The 20,536-nt window shown below is 53.6% G+C and overlaps 1 protein-coding gene across 1 annotated transcript; it reads right to left on the bottom strand.

The window, feature by feature from the left end:
• Positions 1–755: 755 nt before the first annotated feature.
• On the bottom strand, positions 756–20,482 carry LOC144731390 (uncharacterized). Its single transcript, XM_078612408.1, has 10 exons — positions 20,367–20,482; positions 18,884–18,935; positions 15,491–15,935; positions 15,088–15,255; positions 11,680–11,826; positions 10,943–11,095; positions 7,317–7,517; positions 5,672–5,839; positions 1,449–1,595; positions 756–1,063 (listed from the first exon to the last, which is right to left on the bottom strand). Exons 1-10 carry the CDS (start codon positions 20,480–20,482, stop codon positions 1,011–1,013), a joined length of 1,650 nt encoding a protein of 549 aa, XP_078468534.1. The 3' UTR covers positions 756–1,010.
• Between the last annotated feature and the right edge of the window lie 54 nt (positions 20,483–20,536).

Raw genomic sequence — 20,536 nt, 5'->3', positions numbered from 1 at the left:
TGCCGATGCTGTTGGCGCCCCGCTGTTGTGCAAATGTATGTTGAACTTCTTTAGCACCGCACATAGCCGACTTAAATAAAGGCGTCCTGGTTGTAGTTACATCTTGGCTGTTGTGTCTCTGAGAGAGAGTGGGTGGGCCACGACATAGCAATGGTGACACATCACCTGCAATCTACTTCGGTGGGATCACACAGAGCAGCAGCAACAACGCCCCCTACTGCGCAAACTTGGCAGAACCCTTCTGAAAAAAAGTGTCTGAAGACTCATCAGAGCTCTCCTGGACCAACGAGTGCAAATAACCAAGTCGAAACATGCATCCTAAGTGAACGCAAGCTTGCTCGATGTTTGATAACAAGAGGCCCACCACCACTTGCCTTGGCAGCCGAGTCCCAATGTCGCATGACCTCGGCTCGGCTCGACACTCGCACCGCTCCTGTCGTACGATGCCTTGTACTGCAAGTATGACGATTCGTGGTTGCAAATTCGTGGCTGGAAAGGGATCACTATACTTATTTTGTGTTCAGCTTAGGTTTTACTTTTTGATACAGTCCGTTTTGTGCTAACCAATGTAGCATCTTTTGTGTTCTACCTTCGCTGGGCAGTACACCAAGGGGTTCTACAAATATTGATTCCCTTCTTGGGGTACTGCGCAAATATTTGGAATATTCCGTGTTCGGTCACAGGGAGCACGATGTTCTCTCCCGCGGCACCACAGAAGGCACAGCACGCACAAGGACGACACTGGGACACTTGAACAGCATTCAGCGCAAATCACTTTTATTGGACAGTCAACGGGAGCTGTTGAATTGCCATAGCGAGCAGCTGCATCCAGACAGCCGGCGCGAGCGAGCTCGGGCGCGTCACCGCGAAGCCCCAGACACCGGACGAGAGACGCTCTGCAGCGTGAGCAGCAGCAGCAGCAGCAAGAAGCACGTGGAGCTGCTGCTGCTGCTGCAGCGTGAGCAGCAGCAGCAGCAACAAGAAGCACGTGGAGCTGCTGGGCGTGGACTCTACTCCTCCTGCTTTGCATCAGACTCCGCCTCCTTCCCGATCTGGTCTAACACTGCAAAATAAAACAATCAAGCATAAGAAATCCACGTTATAATCAACGAGTCATGAGCCACAACTGGGCAGGTAGTCTCAGAGTGAAGCTGCCAGCCCCCACCCCCACCCCGCTCTGGACTGTGGCGAGGCGCCATCCGACAGGTTGTCCAACCCCCTCTCGGCTTGGGCGGTACACGACGGGGATCCGTCCAGCAGGAACACACAGACGCCATCGAATTGCTTCCCATCCCTAGTACATCTCATGAGCATCATCGTTTGATTTCCAAATCGCATAAAGAACACAGGTGCACCCATTAGCTTCTATGAACTACACAAAAAGCGTCTCCATCTGTCCCTGGTGATGGCGAGTGGTGGTGGTGGTGGGGACGAACGCCCAATCTCACCCAGATCTGGATCCAAGCAGCTAACCCCACACGGGACGCTGCAGCACTTCTGCTTGTTAGGGCAGTCGTCGTCACTGCTGCAGCCCTCGTGATAGCGGATGCAGACGATGCGCGAGAAGTTCCAGACCGGGCACGACCCAGCCTTCACTGGAACACGCACCGCACAGGCAGGAGGGGACGAGCAGATCGGGCATGAAGCTATTTTATACGGCAAATAGAAGCACCATCTTGCCTGGGGGAGGTAAGAGTGGTGTCTGCAAATAAAATAAATGCAAGAGAAAAAATAACATAACATGCATAGTTCAGACTTGTGCTAGCGTTATTGGACTCTCAATTCACGCGATTAATTTATTTGTTAACTTAAATTGCAAACTCTCTACAAAAACGAGAAGCACGGAGAGGCAAGCATGGTGTACGCTTGGAGTTCAAGATCCAGGTGTAAGAACTAGGATTAGAGAAGGTGTTAGGAGACGTCATTGACAAGTGGACGTGATGGCAAGTGGGCGTGATGGCAAGTGGACGTGATGGCAAGTGGGCGTGATGGCAAGTGGGCGTGATGGCAAGTGGACTTGCCATCATCCCTGCTAAGAACACGCAACTCGACATGGCCAATGCCCGAGGCGATGTCCACCGTAGACAGATGAGATCAGTCGATGGACTGTTGCTTCACAAGACGGTGAGAGTTGCCAAGGCCTTCATCCAGCAGTGCGTAGATCATGGCTGCTGATGCGAATGATGACGCTAGCAGTGATGATGGCACGATCTTCCTTCTCTCAAGACTGGGGGATGATTGAGGCTGGCGCACACATGGCTTGATACAGATCAGCTCGCAGCCCGTGTTGCAGCACTTCTCGTTGCCCGGGCACTGCCAGTCCTGCTGGCATTGGTTGAGGTCAGGGCGGACCACGCATTTGATGCGCCTGGTCGTGTCGACATACGGACAAAATCCGTTATTGTTTTTGACTGAGAAAACAATCGCACAGCAACGGCCAAGTCAGCAGCTGTACTCAACATTGCGTTCAAACAATAAGGAGATAACATTCTGCAGTATCCACATGACGAGTTTAATGGATGCATTGATTGATTAAAATCAGGTCAAGTTCTAGATATTCATCGAATCAGATATTAATCGTGTGACTTTTGCACCTTGTTTGTATAAATGTCTAATTACATTAATAGAATTACCCAATTGCCTAAGGGGGTGTATGGGAGTGGTCAGTGCAGTATACTGGGGGTCCTCGATATACGTCGTCTTGATATACGCCGTTTCATACTCACATCGCCGACTTTTTTTATGAACACAACGTAAAATCTCCCCCATATGCGTCGTTTTTGACTCGGTTCAGCCAAGCCGAGTGTAGAATATCGTGCGTGGGTGTGTCGTGGTTAGCCCCGTGACCCACTTCGATTCCTGCTCACGGCCAACACGGGTGACGAGGATCGTTTTCGACTAAAATCAGCTGAACTCGGCTCTGGCCGGGGGGAGAGACATAGACGTACTGTACAACTCGCGCGAGCGCCATCACATTCTCAGTCCCATCGCCCCGTCGCGCACGTAGCTACGAGTGCTCATGGTAATCGGCGCCGACTTTATCGCTAAATATCGTCGCAACCCTTCAACACAACTCATCCACTCCTCATGACAAACACACGCTTTCTCACCTGATGACGGAAGCTTGTGTTGCGCCCGAAACGTCGTTATTTATTTTAACATTTTATTTTATACCTACGTGACTTTACCGAAAGAACCAAAGAGTATGACAAATAAAGGTTAAGGTAAAATCTTTAAACAATGCTGTTCAAGATTCTATGCCTTTTTTTTACAATAAAAATTGTTTTCTGTTTGATTAAAATGTTGAAAATGTGTTTTCTATAAAAAAAAAATAAACGTGTTAAAGTGTACAGGGCTGCTGCGAAATGCTCATCAAAATGGTTTTCAGTGAAGTGTTTGATAAGTCTAAATGCTGTTTAAAGCTTGGTTGTGTACATTGCATTGTATGGAATAGTACAGGTACTGTACGTGGTTTTCTGTACATGTGTAGTGGGTCGTATGGAGACGGAGTCTTCTTAGGAGGCAACTTGTTTTTATTTAACAATAACACGAAGGGGTAACGGCCCCTTCTACCCGACGACCTGAAGAGGTACAGCCGCCGGGCTAACGTGCCCTAGTCACTGGGACCACCTCATCTGAGCCCTCCGGCTCACGGGACCTAGGGGAGGCCGACCCGACCCTGCCAAGGTCCCCGGGCCTCGACCGCTGGCCCACTCAGACGCGGCCCCGATGAGGATCTTCAGGGTCCTAGTCTTCAGGCGAGCTCTTCGGCCTTCGGCTTGACGCCGACTGCCGGAGCCGCTCTGGGGGCTCCGGCTTTACGGGGCTCCCAGGGTCACTCCGCCTCTGGCCACGCCCACTCTCTGGAACCTTCTGGAGGGACCTAGATTGTTGCGCAATCCCCCAGCCCCCACTGGGGGCCTGGGGTGTCCCCCTCCGGTTCGTAACCGCCTTATTCCATTGCTATTTATGGAAGAAATTGCCCCACTTTGCATCGCATAGGCAATGTTTATCCTCTTACAGGCTCTATCCCCCCCCATGAACAAGTGTAGTGATACGCACCACTTTTGTCTTCAATAAGTCTTAATTTCTTCCCTTCACTCCAAGCGTCTCGAGCTCTTGCGTTCTATCAAGCCCCTTTCTCGAAGGTTCCTTGACCCACTTTCCCTCCAGCCAATCACCTTCCACTTTCTCTAACGTATCCCAACCGACCTCCCCGTCAATCATCCTCTGTTTTCTGCTCTTTCCATTTGTGTCTCTCCTCCAATCCCTTCAATTACCCTGCCACGAACCAATCCCCTTTCAGGCCCGTTAAGGACCAATCAGAGGGCTTGTTACTTCCTGATTATCCATGCCACGTGGTGTCCACCACGTCTGGTGAGTACCGTTCGTAGTGATACAACCTCCACACATGCATTCATTTGGGGGAAAAGTCCCCGTTGTATATCGTTTTGGTATAAGTAGAAACTTTCCAGTCCCTAACCCCTGACGTATTTTGGGGACCCCCTGGAGCACTTCTGCCTTCAACTTAACGGCACCTCCGTCGTGACTCTGGGATTTGGTCTCCACACCAGTGCTCGGCTCTCTCCAGTGGCTCCAAGCACACACCGCTGTGCACCACCACACAGAGGTAACTGGATAAACCAGGCGACGGTAGCTGGCAGATGGACTTCTGCCATTCCTGGCCCCTGCCAGCGTTTGAAGACTGGTGGCCATACAAAGGCAGACGAGACGCTCTCAACATCCAAATGGAATGTTTGGCATCTCTGCACTGCAGGTCTCCGTGCGGGGGACTTGGACATCGTCTGCAGCGGACCCCAGCGTCGGTGGATTCCAGTCACTGGTGCCACCGCGCCTCACTGGGGTCAAGCAATGTGTGGGCTAAGCCCAGTGCAGTGGCTACTGGCCGTATTCCTCACACGCACGGGTCAGTACACCTCTGCAATTCACTTCGGGTGTCCATCGCAAATGATGATGACTGCGGAGAACATCTTGCATTTTCCTGCCTGCTGGTGAGATGAGAGAATGGCACGGGCGGCAGATGACGATCCCCGTGTAGCCTTGACCAGACTGTTGGGGCAATTGCTGTTGGTGAGTAGCACCTATGAAGGCTGGAAGGGCACACAAGAAGGTGGGTGGTACCACCACCTAGGGGATGCTCAGGACCAATTCAGGTAATCATCGCTGGTGTTGGCTATAAGCGGGAATCGAAGTTGGGTATCCGGGTTCGCGGCGCAGTTTGCTATCCCGCTCTGCTACCACTCCCCAGGGCCACATCACCAGCTGCACCTACGCAGCATGGCTCTCGAAGAATAAAAACACAAATCCATAACCTTCATCCTGGGGGTGCGACGACCCTTGGATTCCTCAGGTGACAACAGTCCCTAAGCTCGCGATGCGTCCGTCTAACCATGCGCGTACAAACAGGTGCCTGTCGATGTGCGCACCTTTTCCGTGATTCGCGGTGCGGCTGTACGCCGCTTGGTGATACGCCCTCATCAGCGATGCCCAGTGGAACATCAGTGACACTTTGGAGACGTGTCCCTGTGTCCCTCTCTGTCCCCATGACCCTCTGTGTCCCCTGTTTCCCTTTGTGTCTCCCTGTCTCCCCATGCCCCGTGTCCCTCTGCGTCTCCCGGTTTCCCCCCACGTCCCTCCGCGTCCCTCCCACCTGGCTTCACGTCTTCACAGCGATTCCCACACGGGTGCGGGCAGCACTTCTGGGCGCCGGGGCATTCGCCGTCACCGCGGCAGAGGTCGTTCTTCCATATGCAGAATTGGATGTGGAAGGGGTCCGGATCTCGACAGCACCCGGGCCTCACCTCTGGCTTCACTCTGCCTACACACAGGCGAGGGGGGTGGGGGGGGGCACAGGGGTCATGGGGGCGGGGGGTGAGAACCGATCCTTCAGGCCAATAGAAGCCGACTAGGCCCGCCTGATCCTCCTTCCATGTACAGTTGATCATCAATTATCCGGCGCGATTGTACAGCTTCTAACATTATTCAGGGGTTCTGGTTCGATCCGGCAAAACCGCTCCAAGGGCTGTAACCAGTTCAGTGATCGGAACCATGTGTGTCAAATATTACATACCATTATACACTACATAAAACTTAAAAAATGAAAATACTGCACGTATAATACATTTTTCATGACTAATAATTCCAGTAATAAAAACTGAAAATATACAGTGCGATCCGGCGAACATTTTATGTAATTCGGCATTCTTCGGCAATTGATGAGCACGCAAATAAGTAACTTTTTACAGTAGGATAATTCAGATGTTTAGTTATTCCAATTTCATTGTAAACAAATTTTAAACACAAAAAATATATATATACATATAAACCTAAAAACATCCTATACAGGAATCTGGGGAAAAAGTTACTTCGTCAAACATGGAGGTGGAAACATTGTGCTTTGGGGGTGTTTTTCTGCTAAGGGGACAGGACAACTTCACCGCATCAAAGGGACGATGGACGGGGCCATGTACCGTCATATCTTGGGTGAGAACCTCCATCCCTCAGCCAGGGCATTGAAAATGGGTCGTGGATGGGTATTCCAGCATGACAATGACCCAAAACACACGGCCAAGGCAACAAAGGAGTGGCTCAAGAAGAAGCACATTAAGGTCCTGGAGTGGCCTAGCCAGTCTCCAGACCTTAATCCCATAGAAAATCTGTGGAGGGAGCTGAAGGTTCGAGTTGCCAAACGTCAGCCTCGAAACCTTAATGACTTGGAGAAGATCTGCAAAGAGGAGTGGGACAAAATCCCTCTTGAGATGTGTGCAAACCTGGTGGCCAACTACGAGAAACGTCTGACCTCTGTGATTGTCAACAAGGGTTTTGCCACCAAGTACTAAGTCATGTTTTGCAGAGGGGTCAAATACTTATTTCCATCGATAAAATGCAAATCAATTTATAACATTTTTGACATGCGTTTTTCTGGATATATTTGTTGTTTTTCTGTCTCTCACTGTTCAAATAAACCTACCATTAAAATTATGGACTGATCATTTCTTTGTCAGTGGGCAAACGTACAAAATCAGCAGGGGATCAAATACTTTTTTCCCTCACTGTACATATACACCTAAAAACATGCTATACAGGAATCTGGAGAAAACGTTACTCTAAAATAATTAAGTAAACACCCGACGTTTTTGAAAATCCTGCACCTCCTTCCCCATGAAGCCGCCGGATATTCGACGACCTCCTCTGTGTGTCCCACCCCTCCACCGGCCCATCCCCACCGACGAGGGGACAGCTCGACAGCCCCAGGGGGCCGTTACAAACTCTCCCGTTGCTCACGCTCGCCTCACCCGGCTCCACTGGGATCGGCTTGAGAACCGGCAACTGCACATCGCTCAGCCAGAGGACCTGCGGCTCCACGCAGCTGTGGCCACAGCCGTTGCTGCAGCACTTCTGCTCGCCGGGGCAGCTCTCGTCGTCCGTGCACGCCTCGTCGCACGTCCCCACGGTGCCAGGAGGCGGCGTAGGGCAGGAGCCGGGCTTCACGGCCACTGTCAGAGAAATCGAATTGGAAGCATGGACATCGTCACCCTGGTCAGGGCATCGTCACCCTGGTCAGGTCACCGTCACCCTGGTCAGCGGTCACCCCGGGGTCAAGGGGGCGGGGGGTGAGAACCGATCCTTCAGGCCAATACAAGCCGACTAGTCCCGCCTGCTCCTCCTTCCATGTACAGTTGATCATCAATTATCCGGCGCGATTGTACAGCTTCTAACATTATTCAGGGGTTCTGGTTCGATCCGGCAAAACCGGCAAAACCGCTCCAAGGGCTGTAACCAGTTCAGTGATCGGAAGCATGTGTGTCAAATAATACATACCATTATACACTACATAAAACTTAAATAATGAAAATACCACACGTATAATACATTTTTCATGACTAATAACTCCAGTAATAAAAACTGAAAATATACAGTGCGATCCGGCATTCTTCGGCAATTGATGAGCACGCAAATACAGTAACTTTTTATAGTAGGATAATTCGGATGTTTATTTATTCCAATTTCATAGGAAACAAATAAAAAACACAAAAATACAAATACAGTGAGGGAAAAATGCATTTGATCCCCTGCTGATTTTGTACGTTTGCCCACTGACAAAAAAATGATCAGTCTATAATTTTAATGGTAGGTTTATTTGAACAGTGAGAGACAGAATAACAACAAAATCCAGAAAAAAGCATGTCAAAAAAGGTTATAAATTGATTTCATTTTAATGAGGGAAATAAGCATTTGACCCCCTCTCAATCAGAAAGATTTCTGGCTCCCAGGTGTCTTTAATACAGGTGTAGAGGTGGTACATACCGGGGTGTAGCGAGCCATTACGTTGCGGTGTCTACATCACGGTCCGTGCGTGGGGTGGCTACATCGACGTCCGCATACAGCCCCGCCCCTCGGGGGGCAGTTGGGTATATAGGGCGGTGCGCGAGAGAGCTCGGGGAGTCGTTGGGGCAGAAGAGCCAGTGAAGAAGGAAGACGGAGCAAGCTAGGTAGGACCCTGGGACCCCTATCCCCGCCGCCCTTGTCAGGGCCGGGACTGTGTGTGGCTCAGTGGTGAGACCCTGGAAACCCCCGGCCCGACGTCCTTATCAGGGCCAGGTCCGATGGGCCAGTGGTTGGGACCCGTACCCTGGCTAGGTCGGGTCAGATAGCCTCCTCTAGGAATTACATAGCGGGAGGACCTGAGAGCGTAGCCGGTGTCAGGCACGCGAGCCGTAGGCTGTGTTCCTAGGCTGTATAGCTGACTGTTACTGTAGTGTGTTATAAATAAATACGTGTTGCCTCCGTCAATCGTCTCCTGCACTATTTACACCGTTACACAGGTAACAAGCTGAGATTAGGAGCACACTCTTAAAGGGAGTGCTCCTAAACTCAGCTTGTTACCTGTATAAAAGACACCTGTTCACAGAAGCAATCAATCAATCAGATTCCAAACTCTCCACCATGGCCAAGACCAAAGAGCTCTCCAAGGATGTCAGGGACAAGATTGTAGACCTACACAATGCTGGAATGGGTTACAAGACCATCGCCAAGCAGCTTGGTGAGAAGGTGACAACAGTTGGTGCGATTATTTGCAAATGGAAGAAACACAAAAGAACTGTCAATCTCTCTCGGCCTGGGGCTCCATGCAAGATCTCACCTCGCGGAGTTGCAATGATCATGATAACGGTGAGGAATCAGCCCAGAACTACACGGGAGGATCTTGTCAATGATCTCAAGGCAGCTGGGACCATCATCACCAAGAAAACAGTTGGTAACACACTACGCCGTGAAGGACTGAAATCCTTCAGTGCCCGCAAGGTCCCCCTGCTCAAGAAAGCACATATACATGCCCGTCTGAAGTTTGCCAATGAGCATCTGAATGATCCAGAGGACAACTGGGTGAAAGTGTTGTGGTCAAATGAGACCAAAATGGAGCTTTTTGGCATCAACTCAACTCGCCGTGTTTGGAGGAGGAGGAATGCTGCCTATGACCCCAAGAACACCATCCCCACCGTCAAACATGGAGGTGGAAACATTATGCTTTGGGGGTGTTTTTCTGCTAAGGGGACAGGACAACTTCACCGCATCAAAGGGACGATGGACGGGGCCATGTACCGTCAAATCTTGGGTGAGAACCTCCTTCCCTCAGCCAGGGCATTGAAAATGGGTCGTGGATGGGTATTCCAGCATGACAATGACCCAAAACACACGGCCAAGGCAACAAAGGAGTGGCTCAAGAAGAAGCACATTAAGGTCCTGGAGTGGCCTAGCCAGTCTCCAGACCTTAATCCCATAGAAAATCTGTGGAGGGAGCTGAAGGTTCGAGTTGCCAAACGTCAGCCTCGAAACCTTAATGACTTGGAGAAGATCTGCAAAGAGGAGTGGGACAAAATCCCTCTTGAGATGTGTGCAAACCTGGTGGCCAACTACGAGAAACGTCTGACCTCTGTGATTGTCAACAAGGGTTTTGCCACCAAGTACTAAGTCATGTTTTGCAGAGGGGTCAAATACTTATTTCCATCGATAAAATGCAAATCAATTTATAACATTTTTGACATGCGTTTTTCTGGATATATTTGTTGTTTTTCTGTCTCTCACTGTTCAAATAAACCTACCATTAAAATTATGGACTGATCATTTCTTTGTCAGTGGGCAAACGTACAAAATCAGCAGGGGATCAAATACTTTTTTCCCTCACTGTACATATACACCTAAAAACATGCTATACAGGAATCTGGAGAAAACGTTACTCTAAAATAATTAAGTAAACACCCGACGTTTTTGAAAATCCTGCACCTCCTTCCCCACGAAGCCGCCGGATATTCGACGACCTCCTCTGTGTGTCCCACCCCTCCACCGGCCCATCCCCACCGACGAGGGGACAGCTCGACAGCCCCAGGGGGCCGTTACAAACTCTCCCGTTGCTCACGCTCGCCTCACCCGGCTCCACTGGGATCGAGAACCGGCAACTGCACATCGCTCAGCCAGAGGACCTGCGGCTGCACGCAGCTGTGGCCACAGCCGTTGCTGCAGCACTTCTGCTCCCCGGGGCACTGCCAGTCCTCGCTGCACTCGTTGAGGTCGTGGTGGAAAGCACAGCGGGTGAGCGCCGTCTCCACAAATGGACACTTGCCGGGTTTGGGCCTCCATGAGAAACAATTGCACGGGATAGGGCCACCTTAGCAGCGTCACCCACGCAGCAGCTGCAGCTGCAGCGTCACACAGCAGCAGCTGCAGCTGCAGCGTCACCCACGCAGCAGCTGCAGCGTCACACAGCAGCAGCTGCAGCAGCTGCAGCGTCACCCAGCAGCTGCTGCAGCGTCACCCAGCAGCAGCTGCTCTCACACAACAAGGCGACTGGTGAGCGTGCTCGGCGTGATGAGGCGGTGAGCGACTGGTGAGCGTGCCTGGCACAGCACTCTCTCTACACACTCACCAATACCCGAGGCCGGTCTCAAGCACAGCCGGCCACAGCCGTTGCTGCAGCATTTCTGGTCGTCGGGGCAGCTGTCGTCGTTGAGGCAGCGAATGTCGCACGTCGGCTTGAAGCCAACGGGCATCGCTGGGCAGGAGCCGGGCTTCACGATCGCTGCAGCGGGGGAAAGGAAATCGGGCCACGTGCATCATCAACCCGTTACGTTCGACAACCACAATGCACCCGCAACTCACTCGGCGCAGCCCCCGTGTCCCCATACCCTGTGTGTGCGTGCAATGTTTCTGTGCAACAGATGTGCTCATGCCCATAATACAATGGCCACTTCCACAGCCTCAGGGAGACCATCTCTAGCCCCGCCCTCCTTCCCTGAGGCTGCACCCATCTCAGGCCTACACAAGATCTTGTTTGAGTAGCTTTCTCTCTCTCACCCGAAGAGGGTCGCTTGTGTTGAGATCTAATTTTCTATTTACATGACTTTGCCGAAAGAACCAAAGAGTATGGATTTCTGCAGTCACGAAAGCTTCAAATCAAGATTAAACCGGAAGTGTTACATCTGACACCGTGACGTCAAAGAGCGGGGGCCCAGGGCGGTCGCCCCGATTCGCCGTGTGTCCCGGGGACGGCTCTGCCCATGTCCCCCATATCCCCGTGCCATGTGCATCCCTGTCCCCCTGTCTCATTGTCCATCCCTATGTGTTGTGTCCCCATGTCCCTGAAACGATGGGAGGATGGCGTACCGGGCTTGGTGCAGGCCATCGTGCAGCCCGTGTTGCAGCACTTCTGCTCTCCGGGGCACTGGCAGTCCTCGCTGCAATCGCCGGGCTGGAAAGCGCAGCGGATGAGCCTGGTGTCCACAAACAGACACTCGCCGGCCTTGGGCTTCCCTGAGAAACAATCGCACGGCGACAAAGATCCCCGTGTATCCTTAATAGACTGTTGGGGCAAGTGCTGTTAGAAAGTAGCACCTACGAAGGTCGGAATGGCACACCAGGGGGTGGTTGTCCACCACCACACCAGGCCGCCTTTGTCTCCCTAGCAGCGATGATTACACACCGCACCAGGTACTCATTTGAGACTTAGTCGACCTCAGGGAATCCCGGACCGGTTAAGATAATTGTCACTGGTGTTGGCCGTGAGCGGAATCGAACTCGGGTTTCTGGGTTTATGGCGCAACGCGCTAACCATGACGTTACCGCTCCCCAGGGCCACTTTAGCAACTGCACCCACGAAGCATGGCTCTCAAATGACAGTGAGATTTGCGTCCCTTCTGTCGGGGTCCATCGGGACCTCTCTCCAAACCCCTCGTAAAGCCGTCCATCCCACCCGAGCTCTTAGTGCTCAGCCATTCCGCGACACAGTCAACCGAATCGAAGAACGCTTTAATATTTAGCACAACAACTCGTGTCTCCCCCTGAAAGTCACCCAACCGCACAGTAGAGTCTTGACTCAGGTAACAGATCTGGCCTCGTACACGATCGGCTTGCAGCCTCAGACCCCCGCGCTCTGATGTGGGAGCAGCTTGCGCCTTAGACCCCTGAACTAGACTCGGGAAAAGCGTGCAGCCTCAGACTCCCAGCCTCCATACTCGGCGGTACTGGAGCCGTCGAACGCCTACAAGATGTCAGGTTGCAGAAATGTGGAGGCCTGGGAGGGTCATCAACATCGAACGCTCCCCCCTTGAAAGCGCACACTGGAGTTGGGGCACGGCCACCAACCAGACACCACGATGGCCGGGAGTGGCCGAATTACGACTCTGCCAGTAACATTGAAACCTGTTCACACCTTTTATGTATCTACCCATCTGCCTGTAACACTCGGCTCCAGGATTATCTCTCTTTGCCTGAAGGACTCTGAAATCACCTGTGAATAATTTATCCTGGGCTCTCTCGCTGCCTAAAAACAAAAATACGATCACGCATACGAACCCGTACTTTACCTTTAAAAATGAACCTACTCAGAAATCACTTAACCAAGGCACACACCTGTTGACAATTGGAAAACACGTGACCAGTTCACCAAGTTACCTGAAATATCACGAATGTAAACTAACTTTCTGCCCTCCACTTTCCGATAACATTTGAAAGTCATTTTATGGCCATGGCCTCGATCCATGGCTCACGTCTGCACACCTGTGTAGTGTAATAGTGCCGGCTGGTGCCCAGTAGCGGCAACTGCGGTGGACAAACAGTACACACGCCGGTGAGCATATACACGGGTGTGTCGGCAGGGCGGAGGAACTGGGGCAAGGGTCATGGAAGACCCCATCTGGAAGCCCTTGGAACCTGCTAGTGGGTTCGAGAAGGGAGGCGCGGCCAGGGCGGAGCCAGGCCACGCAGGGTAGCATAAAAGGAGCTGAGAGCGGGAGCTTAGGGTTGCCAGTTCTCGGACTGGACTCTTCTCGTCGTCTCTGTCGTCTTTCCGCCTTCGTCGCTGCCGTCTTCGCTAGATTTTGCATGGCCGGAGAGTTGTTGGCCGTCTCGGTCAGCGCCGTCAGTGTTACACGGTCAGGGTTGTGTTTAGGCTAGGCGACCACGGAGAGTGTACGGCGAACCTGTGAAGTGTGAAGGTGTTGAATAAAGAAGGTGCCTCCTGGAAACGCGAATTGCTGACACTACACCTGTGTAGAGGAGTACCGCGAGGGGCGAGCGAGGGGCGAGCGTGGGAAGGGGGACGGAAAAGGAGCCCGAAGAAGGGGAATATAAACGGGGGACCGGAAGGGAGAAGGGGGAGAGAGTTGGGAGACGACGTCCCGAGGGGAGCGGGAAGAAGGGGGCTGTAGCAGAGACGTGCGGGGTAGCTTGGGGAGAGAGCGGGGGTAGCGAGTGCCCGCGAGAGAGAGTGAACAGAATCTGGTGTGATCCTTGAAGCCGGGGGACGGAGTCCTGCACTACACCTGTATTATATGAAGATATATCATAAAGATGCTTTAAACCTGCTCCTGTGTGCACGTTTCTGCGGCTCCACACCCCCCCCATCATCCCTACACTCCCAACCATCAACTTATCCGCACCTCTGGGCTCAACAGACTTGTGCAGACCCAGAATCATCCTCCCTCTTAGCACTGCAGAATATGAACCCCCCCACCACCACGCTTTGTCCCAGGCGAAGGCAGGCTTCCATGTGGCGTCAGGCCGCAGCTCCTGTGCGCGCCGCCCTCCCTCTCCCCCTCCTCCACTTGGCGTTGCGCTCCTCCGGTGCCCCGCGTTGCCCTCGAGGTTCCCAGCAGCACACGATGGGGTTGGGTTGGAGGAGCCCGTCTCACTCTTCCACTGCTTTATATTAAAATCACGGCGCCCGAGCACTCCTCCTGGCTCCTCCCCTCCTGTCTGTTTCTCCCCGGGCTCCTCCCTCCACCTGTCACTCAAGGCCCAGTCACCTCCCCCCCGTTCATGACAAGAAGCAGGCGACAGTCACCTTCACCCTGGGGGTGGTGGCGACGCTTCCGATTCCTCAGTTGACATCAGTCCGCACGATCTCCATGCATCCGTCCAACCGTGCACATACGAACACGCACCTGTCGATGTGAACACGCGCCTGTCGATGTGTACACGTGCCTGTCGATGTGAACACGTGTCTGTCGATGTGTACACGTGTCTGTCGATGTGAACACGTGTCTGTCGATGTGAACACGCGCCTGTCGATGTGTACACGTGTCTGTCGATGTGAACACGTGTCTGTCGATGTGAACACGTGTCTGTCGATGTGAACACGCGCCTGTCGATGTGAACACGCGCCTGTCGATGTGAACACGCGCCTGTCGATGTGAACACGCGCCTGTCGATGTGAACACGTGTCTGTCGATGTGAACACGTGTCTGTCGATGTGAACACGTGTCTGTCGATGTGAACACGTGTCTGTCGATGTGAACACGCGCTTGACGATGTGAACACGTGTCTGTCGATGTGAACACGTGTCTGTCGATGTGAACACGCGCCTGTCGATGTGCGCACCTTGTCCGAGACGCGCGGTGTGGTTGTACGCCGCTTGATGACGCGACGCCCAGTGGAACAGCAGTGACAAATTGGCCACGTGTCTTGTGTCCCCGTGTCCCTCTTTGTCCCCCTCTCTCCCCACATCCCATGTCCCCCGTGTCCCTCTGTGTCTCCCTGACCCCCATGCCCCGTGTCCCAATGCGTCCCTCCCACCTGACTTCACGTCTTCACAGCGATTCCCACACGGGTGCGGGCAGCACTTCCGGACGCCGGGGCATTCGCCGTCGCTGTGGCAGAGGTCGTTCTTACAATCGCAGTTTTTGGTGAGGAAGGGGCCCGGGTTCCGACAGCACCCGGGCCTCACCTTTGGATACACTCTGCCTACACAGAGGCAAGGGGGGGGGGGCACAGGGGTCACGGGGGGGGGGGGGGGTGGTAGAGAGGTCACAGGGGGTGAGTACCAATTATTCAGAGCAATAGCAGCCGACTTCGCCCGCCCGCTCCACCTTGCAATATGTCGCAACCCTCCTCCACCCGCCCATCCCAACCGCTCCCCCCTACACCGACGAAGGCGACTTCTGTTCGTCCGCAGAGTGCCGTGAGAAACTCGACCGACCTTGGAGCGTCCCGTTGCTCAGGCTCGCCTCTCCCAGCTCCACTTGGATCGTCGTGAGAACCGGCAACTTCACGCCGCTCAGCCCGAGGACCTGCGGCTCCACGCAGCCGTGGCCACAGCCGTTGCTGCAGCACTTCTGCTCGCCGGGGCAGCTCTCGTCGTCCACGCACGCCTCGTCGCACGTCCCCACGGCGCCAGGAGGCGGCGTAGGGCAGGAGCCGGGCTTCACGGCCACTGGTCGGGGAAATCGAAATAGAAACACGGACACCGTCACCCTGGTCAGGGCACCGTCACCCTGGTCAGGACACACGAGCAGGCACGCGACTAGCAGGCAGAGACGCAGCGAGGGTGGCCCCAGCCGGACAGAGGGCGCTGAGCACCGCAGCGTTGTGCGGTGCGAGGGCTGCGCCCGAGGCGGGCCCGGGGCTGCCTTGGCGGAGTGACGCTCGGCCGACAAAGACAAAGATCCCCGCGTCGCATTTCGCACAACGGAGCGCCTCGTCACGCACCGCTGTACCCGCCGTCACTCTTTCCGCAGAAACATCTCCGACGGTCACTCGGCCCCTCCCCAAGATCTATACTGGACATCGAATATTCACATCAGGCTGGAGAACGTCTCTCTTCCTTGCAGCGACAGTGGTGATTGGGCGAACTCAACACGGAGCCTGCAGCTCACATTCTTCTAGAGGAGCCGATTCGTGCGGCCAAGACGCCGGCAGCGCTGATGGACATCGCTCGCTGATGGACATCGCTCGCTGATGGACATCGCTCGCTGATGGACATCGCTCGCTGATGGACATCGCTCGCTGATAGACATCGCTCGCTAATGGACATCGCTCGTGGGCCGTTTGGAATCGAAGGTCTCATGTGCTCGTGGGCAGGGCCAGGTTAAGTGTAGGGGGCCCGGGGCTCTCATTCTTTGGGGAGGAGGCCTTAGTTGTGCAATCCGTTCCTTGCCTTGACTACTTCACCACCACCCGTGCCCGATAATAGCAAACACCTGCACTGTTATTTACCTCGGTCAATTCAGCTCCGGATCTGTAAATGTGATACACGCATTGTGAAGCCAAATCAACGTTAGAGAGAAAATATTCGGTCGTAACACGATAATAAAAGCCGCCATTCGCCGCTAAGTACCAGTGATGTCAGCACAGCGCTTGTACCAAGCTAGGTACACGTTGAGGCCACGTGAAGTGTGGAAGGCTCGCCGACAGGTCACGGAAAATACCCAGGTGCTATGGGTTGACTGCCTTAGACGACTGGCAGATGCACCACCTGCGCCCCCTGATCTGCCACCTCTCTGCGTTTTAGTTGCCTGACTCTCCGCTCGCGATTGTGAGCGTCGCCCCTTTACCCTCTGCTGTGGTTGGAGGATGACTGCCTCCAACTTCCCAGTAGCGTCCTTCACGAGCCTCCTCCACAGAGGAGCGGCATTTTCTCATCAGCTGCGTAATTCTGTGTGGAAGCTACCTGGCATGTCGCTCCACGCGAAGCTTCGGGTTTTCTCTGCCATAGTTATGCCTTCCCTTCTCCATGCTTGAGAAACGTGGTTCCCTCCAATCGATCATCTGCACCGGTTAGAAATATTCCGGCTGACCTGCCTACGATCCATCCTGGTTATAACCAGGCTGGATTGTGTGAGGAGCTCGCAGATCCTTGAAAGATCTGAACAGTCTCATCACGAGCTTCTCCGGCAGGCGAAGCTGCGTTGGCTGGGCGATGTAGCCCGCAGGCCCAGCCAATGCACAATCAGCTTCTTTTGGGCTGGAGAGAGGGGGCTACATGGGCGAGGCACGGGCTGAAGAAGCGATGGTACGGAGGATGTGGAGCTGAGTGGACTTGCTTAAGACCAGCAGCATGTCGTAGTGACACACACACACAGACATTGTGGCTTCAGTCACCAGATTAGGCTGCCTCTAAAGTGGACCTAAGTGCTGCAGTTCGCTGTTCACCGAAATGACCGGGAGGGTTGCGTTGCCTCGACCCTCAGAAATGTGATGCCTGGGGGCTGCAGCCCCGAGCGCTCCTCAGTTTGTTCCTCCGATGCATCTGTCTCGATTTCATTCCTAGGTAATGTCTGCCGTGAGAGCCCTCGGATTGCACCCGCTCGTGGGAGGCGCTGCACGAAGGTGACGGGCGAGTGTTGTCAACGCGATGCATCCACCTCTGTTCTAACGCGACACCCTCTCTCTCTCTCTGCTGCTACATCAAAAGGTAGGACACAGCTCTCCCCAACGTCAACACATCCGATTATCACGGCTGGCTACGTACCGAGCGAAGTTAGACTTACAACAGAACAGCAGCAGTGGCACTCACCTGCCGACGGTGACTGCAGCTGCAGCAGCAGCAGCAGCTGCAGCATCGCGATCATCATCATCGGCAGAGCAAGCCGGGACGAAGCAGAGACCCGAGCCATCATCGTCGTCGTCGTCGTGGCGTCTGAGGCTGCTGCTGCTGGTTCCTGCAGATTTATAAAGCTGCTCCACCTCCCCTCCTCCATCCCTCCCCCCGCCCACCTCTCCCCCCCCCCCTCTCCCACCTCCCCCCCCCCTCCTCCACCTCCAACCTCCTCTCGCTCGTCCCCCCTCCCAGCACCCCGGCCACTCACCCGCTCACCCCAATATTGGAGCACGAGACAAAGATCCCCCGTATAGTCTCAACAGACTTTGGAGCAAGTGATGTTAGCGAGTGGCAGCGGTAAAGGCAGGAATGGTACACTCGGGGACGGGTGTGCCAGCACTACGCTCGGCCGCCTTTGTCTCCCTCGTGGTGTTGGGGGCCGTCCATAAATGACGTCACGCGATTTTGGACGATTTTTGACCCCCTCCCCCTTCGTCACACGGCGTCACAAAGAATCAGACCCCCCATCAAATATGACGTCACAAAGCTCTGACCAATCGCTTTAACTATTGTCATTGTAGTGCGTATTTAATGTGGCGCTGCACTCTGATGTTGTAGTAGAAAAGATTAAAACGTCTATTAAATGAAGTAGAACGCGTTTATATTTATTTAAAGTTACGCATTTTGATGTGACGTCACATTTTTCAACCCCCCCCCTCGTCACATCGTCACAAATGTCCGACCCCCCCCCCCTAGGTGAATGACGTCATTTATGGACGGCCCCTTGTCTCACAATCGGATTTTTTTTTATCCTGGAGGAATCCGATGAGCTATGAAGCTCTTTTTCACAGATGTCTCGTCGGGGCATGGGGTAAGAACATGTCAACAAACAATCCAACAACACGGCAGAAGTGCAAAGTACAAGAAAGTTAAAACAAAATCACCCAAACAAATCAACTAAAACATCCACATTCAATGATGGATGGGCTGAATGGGGGTTAATGAGTGATCGCGTATGCTGAGAAGCTGGGGTCGCGGGGGGAGCTCGGGAACGAGACCAGCGAGCTTCAGGAGCGAGTCGGAGGAGCTCGTGGGCGGAGGTTTCCTGTTGACGAATGGGGACCAAGGCGAGAGGGAACGTGAGGGGTAGAGGGGGGGAGCAATGGAAAGCCATATACATCAAATAATAAAAAAACATGCCGCAGGTGCTGGTTTAAGCTACAGTAGTCCCTCGGTTAATAGTTTACAGAACGCACTAGGTCTCTAGTTGTTTTAGGCTGAGTCGACCTAGTGGAGGTTCAGGACGGGTTTAGATAATCGTCACTGGTGTTGGTGGCTCGGCTGAGCTGAGCTCCTTGCCGTGAAGAGCGACGGGCGCGCTCCACGCGTGAGTCGGGCGGCGAGGGGGAGGGCGGCGGGAGTCGGACGGCATCACCCCCACCATCATGCACGCCGCGATGCCGTCACCGCGGCCTCGTTGTTTTACATTGCGGAGTGAGTTCATAACCATAACGAGAGACGCAACAACCGTGTCACCACATATCGAGACACAACAACAATATAACTCGGTAATTGCCGTGCGTGCGGTACAGGTGCAGCTCTGCAACTGCTCGCCTCACCCCACTGCTGGCAGAAGAGGCCTCCACTACGGTTGGCTACGTACGGTGCGAACGGAGTAAATGAAGCTCTCGCGATCTCCAGTGTATTTGGCCTACTCTTCCTCCCACCGCTGCCCAAACATTTTAGAAGAGGACAAGGGGGGTACCCACACTTTACCCCACCGCATGTCACCTGCCAATTGCTTGTGAGATGGGAACGGCAGCAAAGGTTGAGGGACAGAATCACCAATCATGAGCCACGTTCGATCCACTGCTCGATTAAGGCATCCCCGTTTTGCCGCCATCTCTCGCGGCGTTGCAATGATTAACCTAAACTTAGTTATTTTATCAAGTAAAGCCGACTGAGCTATGTAGCTCTTTCTTAGAAGCGACCTGGTCACAAATGATTGCTCAACGAAGTGGCTTATCACGTGGACATTTATGTATAGCAGCCAAATAATCAAAACGCATGTTTCCAAATGTGGAAGGAAAATCCGGAGGACCCGGAGAAAAATCCACGCAACACACGGGAAAAACACACAAACTCCTCATACAGCACGCGTCGGGGTCGGGATCGAACCTACGACCTGATGATGATGCCACAATCCGGCAGCTTGCTCCTCTGCACCTCAGCTGATCCCATCGCTCTGTCTCTACGATGGTCGACCTCTCGGGAATTTCCCCCACATTGGCTGCCACTCGATCCCCAGTCTTGCCCATGAGTAGTCATTCAAAGTGCCATGCAGTTTGGCCTCAAGGCAGCACCCACGTGGGACCGTGCCCCACGATGACCGTTCCTGCCACCAAGACCCTCAGCCTCGTTCTGTGCGCCGCAGCGCCCTCCACGAGGCAGCCCTGGGGAAAACACTCGCTCATCATATCATCATCTTCAATTCGTGCGTGGACTGTCACGTGCCTGCCCTAGTCAGTCCTCTCGCCGGGAGTGGCTGTAGCGAGCGGGCAACGGGAAGTTGCGCGCGACGCGCCCCGACCGCTCGCAGTGGAAGCAGGTCACGGGAGGCTGGGCGGGCTGAGGTCCGTGCTCGACACTCATTCTATCCTCACGTCGCATTCTCACTTGACCGAATTCGGCTGGCAGATGGTCAAC

This window comes from Lampetra planeri, chromosome 39 (assembly GCF_965212315.1).
Source record: "Lampetra planeri chromosome 39, kcLamPlan1.2.h2, whole genome shotgun sequence".
NCBI lineage: Eukaryota > Metazoa > Chordata > Hyperoartia > Petromyzontiformes > Petromyzontidae > Lampetra > Lampetra planeri.
The sequence above is the reverse complement of the archived record's forward strand: the minus strand, read 5'-3'. Positions and strand labels throughout refer to the sequence as shown.